Source organism: Amaranthus tricolor, chromosome 1 (assembly GCF_026212465.1).
Source record: "Amaranthus tricolor cultivar Red isolate AtriRed21 chromosome 1, ASM2621246v1, whole genome shotgun sequence".
NCBI lineage: Eukaryota > Viridiplantae > Streptophyta > Magnoliopsida > Caryophyllales > Amaranthaceae > Amaranthus > Amaranthus tricolor.
Window position 1 is genome coordinate 21,474,502 of NC_080047.1, and position 11,777 is coordinate 21,486,278.

Consider the following 11,777-nt stretch of genomic DNA (forward strand, 5'->3'; position numbering starts at 1 on the left):
TAAAACGCTTAACACCACACGACGAACAGAATGTTGGTTCGGTAAGAGTGACAGGTAGGGATGGTCATGGGTCCAGGACACTGTTGGACCCGCTCCGGACCCGCCCCTTTTTAAGGGTCTGGGTCTAAATTTTTTAGACCCATCGGATCCGGGTCGGATCTGGATCCAAAAAATATTTGACGGGTCCAGGTCCGGGTCCTAAGGTGAAGACCTGGACCCGGACCCGGACCCTAAACTTTTAAATTTTATATTATGAATTTCTGATTTTCAATTCTAATATTAATTTTTTTTATTATTAATATATAATAATATAATGCCTTGGGCCCTTAATCACTTGATTACTTGATTCACTTGATTGCCTTTTCAAGTTCTCATTCTCAATCCGGTAACCCTAAGTCCCTAATTTTTTTCTCATTCACTTGATTCACTATGTTTCTTATTTAGTCTTTTATATTTGATTTTTAATTATGTATTTAGACAAGTGTATTTACGTTTTAGTAATTATTTTGTATTTGAATTTTATGGACTCGAACAAGCGTTTGTAATACGATAATAAGTTGCTTACAAAAATACAAAAAGTTTCGCAAAAGGTACAATTTTGACAAATTAAAGAGGCTTTGTATAAGACCCATTAAGGACCCTAGACCTGTCAGATCCGTAGGGTCTGGATCTGGGTCTGAAATTTTGGACCCTAAGGGTCCGGATCCGGGTCTGGATCCATAAAAAATAAAAGGGTCTGGATCCATAAAAACTAAAAGGGTCCGGGTCCGGGTCTGGCCAGACCCGCCCCATGACCATCCCTCGTGACAGGGCAGAAAGGAAAACTCTTATCTACAAGTGTAATTAAAGAATTCTAACATTAAAGGGTTGTGGAATATAATAACAAACATGGTATGTGGTAAAGCATGGAAATGTAGAGTCGGAGACATCTATATGAAATTTAATCAAGGCATAAGCCATTGAAATCGAGAAAATACCCAGTAATATTTGTTCTATGCAATCGCCTACAATTGAACTTGGGTCATAATGATCACGCGAAAAACCTTTTCCTTTTCTGTTTTTAACGGGTGGATCAGAACATGAAGGTTGTCTTGCAATATAATCAAGATCATTGCTTGCATAAACAGTATGAAGCACCGCATAAGCATCAAGCGAATCATCATGTACTTGTGAAGACCTGGGATTTTCTACAAAGATAAAATTCCATTACTAATTCTTAATTAACTACTAATATGTATAGAAAAAGGTATTTAAGAATGCTAAAAACCTTTTCGTTTTCTCATCTGTCTCTTTGAACTTAAAGCAGCGAATTGTGTTCTTATATTATCCAGGTTATAACTTTCAACGACACTTGGAATGGGTGAACAAACATCAACATCTACATCAGGAACGTGTGAACTTGTTGCATTTTCTATAAATGGAAAATAGTAAAATAAACATAACCGGCAGACAAACTATGGACATGTATAAGCACACAAAACAGTGTAAAGTTCAGCGGAAACACGTGACAATGAAAGTGAACATGTGTTCCATGTATTCACCTACAATAGAATTCAGGTCATTATTTTACATGCACTCTAAAAATGCAGAATGGTCTTACTAATTAGAAAGTTAATACTGCTTTTTACTTTAAAAACATACAAAATCAGCTAAAACCAATTTTTTTTTTCTCTTCTTTAAGAGTGAATCAGAGCATGAAGACTGTGTTGCAATATTAGCATGCTCATTGCTTGCAGCAACAGCAAGAAGCACCACACATGCATCAAATACAACATGTACTTGTGAAGATGTAGGATTTTCTACAAAGATAAAATAATATTACTAAATATTAACCATTACTATTACTATATATAATAAGAAACATATGAAAGATACTAACACCTTTTCGTTTTCTCGTCCTTAAGTGAGGCCGAAAACCTGAACTTTGTGTCTTAATAAAAACATTATCACTGCTATCAAAACTGGGAGCAATGAGGGCACCAACATCGGCAGCTATAACATGCAGTGGTGGGACAGTTAATCGTTCTACAATACGTTGACCTTTGTATTCTCTTTTTTTGGGGAATTATTTTTTTGCAGTGGTGAGATAGTTGATTGATATACAATACGTCGACTTTTGTGTTGTCATTTATCTGGGGATTTGCCTTTTTCCGACGATAAACGCTTGCTTTGATATTGATCCATATGTAGAAATCAGAATGACAATTACCTTCCAATGATCATAATTTTTGTGTCAATACACTATGAAACATTCAACATAGAAAAAAAATACTGTATCTAAACAACAAATAACAATCACTATCAGATAGAACCAAAGGTTCTGTTGTAATGGATAATGCAACACAACAAACAACACAACAGAAGAACATTAAAAAAACCCTTCATAGAACATGAAATTACACTCAGAATAAAAAGAAGATGATAATTTTTTTTTCGAGAATTTTATTGCCTCTATCTTTACTTTCTATACTTTCCAGTAAAGTATCAGCTACAACACAATATACATTAGCACTAAAATATAGAGCAACAATATTCTCTTTTTTAGAATACAAACCATACTCCATCACGGAATTTAAATATTAAACCTAAAGCATACCCTGCATTACGTACAAAGAACGTATTGAATGCAACGCATCACACCCAACTAAGCCAGTTTGCCAATTTGCGATCTATGTACTGACGAATATTCCATTTTGCCGATGTATACATACCTTTCAAAAACAAAAATTGTTATTCTATACTGTATTTTCCCTATAACAATTATATTTATCTCTAAAGCGCATTTCCTCAGTATCCTTACAACAAAATAGCAATTTTATATATTTATGTCTAAAGATGTCTTTATATATAAAATCTGGAATCATAAACAAACAAAAGCTAATAAAAGAGTATTTAGACAAACGAATGAGTTAGAACTTCATTAATTTTGAACGAAAGCCTTCATTAATGTCAAAGGTAAATACAAATGACTTCTTTTTAGGAATATCAAGTACATTTCCAAAAACTCTGATCTGAAGGGCGTTACAAATAAGCCATGGTGGTATACACCGAAACACAAAAGACCTATACTAAAGCTACTTGAACATAAAGGAACATGATAAGAATTAGTAGCTGGGCTTCCTCTTAGGGAACAAAGAAGGAAAATCAGGAGGCAGTCGAATTAACTGAGGAGTCCGAGGGGCTATTGAATGAACCTAAGATACTCTATGTTTTTTGGGAGGAGGAGGTATAGAAGAACAAGGAATCTGATACGCAGGATCAGTTGGAGTTGTACATTCGTCTTGAGAGGAATGTATACAAGTTTTAGCCTTTACTTGAACACTTCCTATCCCTTCAACATCCCCATTTGTCAAGGACAACGACAAATAACTCTCACACTTCTCACATTGCTCACACTTAGGCTTGGCCATATGTCGAACACAAAGTCCAAAGGTTGTTACAAGAGTCTGCAAACAATGATCAACTGCTGATTCTTCCGATTCAAGCAAGTCCGCACAAACCTTACCAACTCTAGAGTAGGGACTCGCTCCTTCTCTACCCCAAATAATAATACAAGCCACATTGGACGCAACATTCAATGTACCATACAGGGGCTCAAGAAAGCCCAAAAGCATTGTTACTTCTTTAAGCAATCCCTTGTAAGAGTTGGCGTTTTTTGTCAAGATAGCCATGACCTGTCATTGAAAGAAAAAGATTGCGTTCTTTTAATGGCTTAGCTAAAAATGATCAAATTACTTTGAAGGAAACGTTGAACTACTTTGAATGTCATTGACTGTACAAGACACGACAATGAAGGTTCAGCATTCGATCGAGACTTGACCCCGCAGTCGACTGAATCCTCAACACTATGAACATGAAGATCAGAAAATCCGCAGCAAACAACATAAAAACAACAAACAAAGAACAATGAAACAGTTGACTACACAAACAATTATAAAAGGGAGAACAAACAACAAAGAAACACTATAAAACAACAGTCAAATAGTGGACAGAGTTAATGAAATAACTTCATCAATTCAAAGGATACAAAGCCGAAATGAACATTCCAATAATTGGAAACAAACATTAATAAAAATGAGAACAAACAACAACTCAAAAAAAACAAACAAACAATAATAAAATAGTGGACTCAAAAAATGAATAAGCTTGAGTAATTATAACAGAAGAGCGCCACATAAACACACAGAAATAAATAAAAGCAACATAAGCATTAAGAGCACAAGCAAATACCTGCAAATGTGAGATTGCAATGTTGCAGATGGTTCAGTAAATGAGCAGCCAAAGCAAAAACTATGCTGCAACGGGTGCAATAAATAAGGATCTTCCATCACACAAAGCATATAAAAGAAGACATGTAAAAAGCTGACCAAGAATATTTTTATCTGAAAGGCAGTTAACAACAACAATGATAAAGCACAATAATAGAATAGAATTAATTGCAAACATACCTGTAAGCGTGAGGTTACAGTGCTGCAGCTAGTTCAATAAATGAGTAGCTCCTGTGAATCCAAAAAGTAAGGAAGAATGTTGCAAATGGTGCAATAAATAAGTATCTTGCATGATAGCCACCCAACAATCAAAGAACAAAGGAAACATTGAAAATAAACACAGCAATATAAGAATTAATAGCAAGCATACCTGCAAACATAAGGTTGTAGTGTTTTAGATGGTTCAATAAATGAGGAGCTTACGTGAATTCACAAAGCAAAAAAGAATTTTACAAATGGTGCATTAAATAAGGATCTTCCATCATAGCCATCATAGAAGAGCATTTTAAGGAGCCACCCATAAAACATGGAGCACATCCCTGAGCATCCATAACATTAATGAAGAGAGAGGAGCAAGAGATAGAATCAAATGGGTAATCTAAAGTATGGATGCTCAACCAAGGTTATTAGGATCGGGATTCTATCTAAGATCGTTGAGGGGGTAGGATCGGAATCGGTAGAATCGGATCGTAGGATCGTGTAATCCTACAAATATGCATTAATGTGATTTGAATTATTGATTATCAATTATATTTATTCTCTTTTTAAGTTTTCAGGTAAAAGTAAAAACTTATTTGACATCATCTTTTAAGTTTTGAATAAAGAATACTTTATATAATCATTTTAAAACTGCAAATCGAGAAAAACTTGATTTTTATAAGGTATTGATATAATTATTTTAATATATATTTATACGTATGTGAAATCTCTTTTACCTAAAAATGTTTTACGATTGAAACTACCTATATGAGATCGGATCGTTGGATCGTGTTATGATCGCACCACCTAAAATCTTGAGCTAAATCGGATCGCACGATTCTACCACATTAAGATTCTACCTTCGATTCGGATCGGTCGCCTATTTTTAGATCGTAATATCGTAGAATCGTAGATCAGATTTGAAATTCTGATAACCATGTGCTCAACAAACCCAACGACATTGATCATTTGATGATGTGAGATGCCATTTTACATATCATTGATAAGCTTATTTGCTTCAAATTTTCATAAAAAAGTGGGGTGAATCCAACCTGAAGCTTAATAGCTCATCATCATCCTTGCTATAGCTTCTCTATTCTCATTCATTTCCTTTCTTTTCTCTCTTCTTCCTCCACCGCCTTAGCTTCACTTTCCCCAATTTCGTATACTTTCTCACTCCACAGAAAACCCTATCTTTAGTCTCCCTCAATTCCATCCCCTCAAATCGTTTGATCATCATCACATTCAGTCCCTTCACCTACCAATCAATACTCATTAATTGAACTCATACTCTCTCTTTTCTATCTTTTTTTTTCAATTTATTTTTTATCGAATTTAGTAAAGTAAGTTTAAATTTTAGCAATGGATTCAGATGAAGAATTACTCGATGCATACGATGGAGATTCTGCTGAAGAAGATTACTATTACAGTGATGGTGATTCTGATATGGGTGATCGTGTTGATGATGATGACTACGTTGATGATGCTGCTGCTGCTGCATATGATTATGCTACTGCTGATGATTCAATGTTCCATCCCGAGGTCTCGTTTTTTCACTCTTTTTTCCCAATTAATTTTCATATCAAGGTTCCTTTTTTTATTTTGAAACTTATGATTTGTGCTTTTTGGTTGATTCAATGATTTACTGCTGTTGAAATTAGTGTTTGATCATGTGTACAGGAAGATTTGTTCATTAAATTATGTTGATTTGTTCATCAATTTTTTTTGCTTATTTATTTAATTTGTTCAAGGGTTTTTCTGCGGGTAGATTGATATTTTACCTATAAATGGGAGGAGGTTTACATCGTATGGGGTATGTTACTGTAGATAACTGTGAAGTCCTGTATTGGAAAAATGTAATGATTTTTTTTTTGAAAAGTCTGAAGATGAATATCAAGAAAAGAAGAAAACGCAACCCGCCTGCATAAAAAAACACCAGGAAAGGGAAAAAGCCATTGGACTACGCCCCAAACTAAGATAGGGCACTCAAACAACATAGGAGTGGACTATGTTCAAAAAACCAGTAGCAATAAAATGAAAAAAACTAACAAAACCAAAACACCAAAACAACCACACAAACCCCAAACCGGAACTCAACTAAACGTACCATACTCAATCCAATTGAGGCATGAACAAAACACTACAAGCAGTAGCACGCGAGACAACCTTCAAAGCAGCAACCTTAACAGCTATCAGCCACAACAGAACCAACCTCCAGAATAATAGACCCAAAGAAAACCACAGTTGTTGCTCAGACCAGCAACCTGCAAGGTCAAATACAAAACCCAGCATAAGACTCAGGACAACATAGGCCACCAAACACAGAGACAGCAACAACACCCCCGAACAGCCAAGCAATCCACCAGCAGCATACACAAGCAAAATCAGCCCATGCGGCAGATTACATCAAATCATACATCCGATGAGACAGCAACACCAAAAAAGACAACAATATCAAACAATCCTCACGAAAACCCAGACCCTACAGCCACAGAACAAAACAAAACCAGCAACAGACAACAGCAACAAAGCAAACCAGCACAATCAACACTGCAACCATGGACAAATACTCCACCAACAAGAGAGATCACCACCTTACAATTGCACAAACAAAGCAAAAACACAACCACAAACCACAAGGAACAATGTAATGATGATTTCATTTCTTTGGTTTTAATTTGTTTTGTGAAAAAATGTAGTTTATTTCCATATAAATGGGGCTTTATTTGCTAGTGTGTGAGTGTTGTATTGTAGATAATTCTAATTTGTATACGGATCCCTCATCCTGAATCTCTTGGCTTCTTAATTATTAATTTTTTTATTCTTTATATAAAGAATCTGTCTTATCGGTAGTCTTGAATTGTTGTAAATTGTGATTTAGCTCTTTGATGATCTTTCTAACTTGCATGTGGGAGATATTTCAATGAACTATTGAAGGCATGTAGAAGTTAAGCAGTGAAAGATGGAATAATTGATGATTTTTTAATTATTACTTGACGAGGGACATATATAAAGCTTCTAGTGTTTTTACGCCAGGGAGAGTTGAGTCTGTTTAGATATGAACGTTTTGAAATGACTGATTTTACGCTAGGGAGAGTTGAGTATGTTGTGTGATCGATTCAATGAAGATACTTAGCTATTTTTTGATTATCGGGAAGCTCATTGAGGTCTAATGGTTAATTGAGAAGCACGACCAATAAAAAATGTTATTCCTTGTCTTTGTTGACTACTTGGATCTACTATGTTTGATTTGGACTTAAGAGTACCTTGCAAGCTTGTGACGGATGGAGGCATGAATAGAATTGATGCCTAGGAAATACTATTGATGCAACCGTTAGCTACGATTCTTTTATGTGGTAATATATGTTATAAAAACGTACAAGTTACTTCTTAACTGGAATGTATAGTTATTATATCATGGTCTTCTGTATTGGTATCATCAATATAGATGCTACTGTTATTTTTGTTTTACCCGTGATGTGACAAGCTATTATTACGTAATTATGTTATAAAATTACATGTCTACGGCTTTTGGCTGGTTTTTGAATCATGCTCTAGTTTTGGAGTTTCAATTTTTATTGCTGACTGTAACTTGTATTGCTGCGTAGGATCCTTGTTTTGGCATGAAATAGTTGGGTCCTTGAATGGAGAATGGACTGAAACCAAAATGATTCCGAATCCCAATTTATTGCTAGCTTTCCTTGTGCCACTCAATTCTCAAATAGTTAGGTTTGTTATTTGTATCTAAAGGGTTTATGCATGCAACCAATGGGCTTTTTGATGGAATTTTTTGGGCATATGTGTGTGTAGAATTGTTGTGTTAATGATGTTGCAATTTTCTACAATTTATCTTCCGTATTAGTTTTCTTACAAATTTTATACTAACTTATGTTCCAGAAAGCTTATATCGTATTGAAAGAAGCAGACATCCGACACCGCCAAGAAGAAAATATTTCACATGTCTCTGCCGTTCTTTCTATTTCTAGAGATGCCGCAAGCATATTACTCTGTCATTATAAATGGTACGTACTTCCTAAATCAAAAATTATGTCTTTTTGCCGAGTCTCACGGACAATTTAGATACAGCATTTTTATGTAACATAACATAATACTCTCGCCGTTCCTATATTGTAAAATAATTAGAAACGAAGAATATTGAAGAATCTTTTGTGGATGAGTAATAATGAGATGTAAAGTGAATATATTATTTTATTGCATAATAAAAATATAGCGGAAAAAATGTGGGGAACAAGAGCATTAGAATATCTTAACATATAGTTAATGGAAAAAATGTGTGGCCACAAGAATTAAAACAATGTTAAAATGAAAGTGGAAAATATGTGGTGACATTAGTTTTGAGGGCCAAGTCACTAAAGTTGATAAACTGATTTTCTCAATCTATCAACAAAAATGAATAAAGTAAACTACCAAAGTAGCCATTCTAGAGCCAATAATTGACTCTAGATATACAAAGTACAATCACCTCACACAAATGCAAAAAGGAAAAGAAGCATGGAGTGTTGATGACTTGATGGGGAAAGCTGAATTTCAGAGTTCTGTATGCTCGTCTATTTCCATGATAAAAAAAATGATAAAGGAAAACTCAAAGGATAGAATTAAAAAACACTCCTAAGATCACAACTTCTAGTGCAAATTAAAAAGCTTCATGAAACCCCTAGCAGAATAGAATCAGACCAATTCATATTTCAGACCTCATATAATTCACTAAGATTCACTGAGCCATTTACAGAACAATGAGCTCTTGTTGTCTGTATACTAAAAACAATACAATTACCTCAATCAGTTCTCAAGTACATTGATAAACGCAATCCTTTGAGTTGATACGTTAATTGGAAGGAATCGTGTATACTAATACATTTTATTGTACCCTATCTTAGTTTTAAAAACACGAGGCAAACCGAGGCGCAACAGGTCCTTAGAGTCTAGTAGTGCGAAGGCGTGAGCATTTTGTAGGCAAGATGAACTTTTTTGTTAGAGCTTAAAAATCAATTTTAAAATATATATAATACTTCAAAGAACATGATATTCATATTTTAGTCTTAACAAGCTTTATAACATTCATTATCCTTGCGGTAAACACCATTTTTTTGCATGCCTTTTGCTTTTCTTTAAGAAGCATTGATTTTTTAAACATCATATTCAAGTAAATTTGGGTTTTGAGTTTTATTTTATTTCTTTTTAGAACAAACATACATAAGTTGATTACCCAGCCCCACAAGAAGGCACACTAAGCGCACAAGGCGTGAAGCACTTTGAGACGCCCAAGGCCAATGCCTCTCGTAGTGGGCTTACCTCACCTAGTCGAGGTGTTTTCTGTCGAGCCTGGGCTTGGCACACAAGGTGCAAAGTGAGGCTTGCTTTTTAGATCTCAAAACCATTTTTCTTTCAAAAAGATAGGGGCGCACCATAGTATTGTATTTCAGAAATAGGCATGTGAATTGAGGAACACAACATTATAAATGTTGCTTCCAAGTTCAAAATTATTTGGAATTAGCACAATCTCGAGCAAGGACACTGTAGACCCTTTCTTATTTGTTTTCATGTCTGCATTTATGGATGGGGACTCACTTATGTTGAGCTATTATAGATAATCATCTTTCCTGTATAATCATATGTATAATTTTGGCATTCTTGTAGGAATGTTTCCCAGTTGCATGATGAATGGTTTTCTGATGAAGAAAGGGTTCGAAAGACAGTTGGCCTGCTTAGCACACCAGTAATATTTCTTTCAAATGCAAAAGAAGTGAGTTTCTCTCCTGAAAAGGGGTCATGGTTATTTGCTGGTATATTGATTTTGAAGTATCTTCTTAATGGCTTTATAATATATGTGGCTTCTAATTTGTCTTGACAGTTGACATGTGGAATCTGTTTCGATTTTCATTCTCGTGACCAGATAAATTCAGCCATTTGTGGTCACCTGTATTGTACAACGTGCTGGGAAGGTTGGATTTATTATGGCTTATCCTCATCTTCATTAACAACTTTTGTAATACTTGTGATGGACATTTTCATAGAATGAAGCTCTTCCCCTATTCCCTATCCTAAAATTTTTGTTGTACCTGCTATTGGCACTAATCTGTTTTATTTGGGCTTGGGATCGGCAGTGGTACACTCTACCATTGCTGTAAAAAAATTCAAGACAGTCGTTGTGATTGCTATAACGGTTGTGATATTGTGCACATGACGCCTTGAGGTGCTATGATTCATTTTGCAGAATTCGCAATTTGAATTGTTAACTTGAAGAAATATACTTTTTTTTAATAATACTTCAAGTTTTGTTGACCATTCTGAAACGGCAAAATTAATGTTTCTTATTCCAGTTTCCTTTACTCACATTGCTTCGAATTTCTTTTTCAATAACATTGGTTTGGCCACTTTTGAATGGAATACCTTATCTTTTTTTTTTTGTTGCAACATATTCCCAAATCTGTGAGCTTTTTTAGGGAGAAAATGTTGCAAACGGAGAAGTAGATTATGTTGTTTGACCTTGTTTGGTGATTATCAAAAAATTGTAGTTGATGGTTGTACCTTTCTTTTTAGATTTAAAAATAGCATAATCATCTCAACCCTAATAAAGAAGAAGGTAATTGCGTTCTGTTAATTAATTTTAAGCTTCTTATATTGATAAGCAATATAGCAGTGTCAAAATGAGGGATATATAAATCTTCTTGTTCAAACTTATGCTTTCACGTGATGGAGATTACGCTATTTCACTATAATTTTTCATTGTACATCTCTCTTGGAAATACCGACATGTGACTAGAAACTATGATGCAGGTTATATTTCTACATCTATTAATGATGGCCCAGGATGCTTGTTGTTGAGATGTCCTGATCCATCTTGCCGTGCTGCAGTTGGTCAAGATATGATCCAAAAACTAGCATCTGATGAAGACAAGGAGAAGTATTTCCGATATATTGTTAGATCTTACGTCGAGAACAAGAAAAAGGTGGTTTATATATATTACATGGAATTAACTACTGTACTTTTTATATTTCATTGTTTTACGTGGATCTTTTTTATACACAACAACATTCCATTACCCTAATGCCATTACGTGGCTGCCATTTAGGGTGAGATTTATGGAGGCTTGGATGTACACAACCTTACCCTTGTTAATGATAAAACTAAAGAAAAGATGTTTTCGATTGATCCTTGGTAGCTAACGTCATGTGTAACTTTACATAAAGAAGTGCATATATATTGCTTAACCATTTTTAAGTAAAAGAAAATTCTCATTAGCGTTTCTGTAATATTCCACTTGTAACTGTATTTGGTGAAATGAAATT

General features: G+C 34.7%; 1 protein-coding gene across 3 annotated transcripts in view; it reads left to right on the plus strand.

The window, feature by feature from the left end:
* Positions 1-5,454: 5,454 nt before the first annotated feature.
* Positions 5,455-11,777, plus strand: part of LOC130813080 (probable E3 ubiquitin-protein ligase ARI7) — a 16,980-nt gene continuing 10,657 nt past the window's right edge. For 2 of the 3 annotated variants that reach the window (XM_057678801.1, XM_057678818.1), the window contains exons 1-5: positions 5,455-7,113; positions 8,364-8,488; positions 10,125-10,230; positions 10,339-10,429; positions 11,265-11,437. In XM_057678801.1, coding sequence (XP_057534784.1) covers positions 6,889-7,113; positions 8,364-8,488; positions 10,125-10,230; positions 10,339-10,429; positions 11,265-11,437 — 720 coding nt within the window. In that variant the 5' untranslated portion in view covers positions 5,455-6,888. The remainder of the gene's footprint in view (positions 7,114-8,363; positions 8,489-10,124; positions 10,231-10,338; positions 10,430-11,264; positions 11,438-11,777) is intronic. The other variant, XM_057678810.1, reaches the window with a different exon arrangement.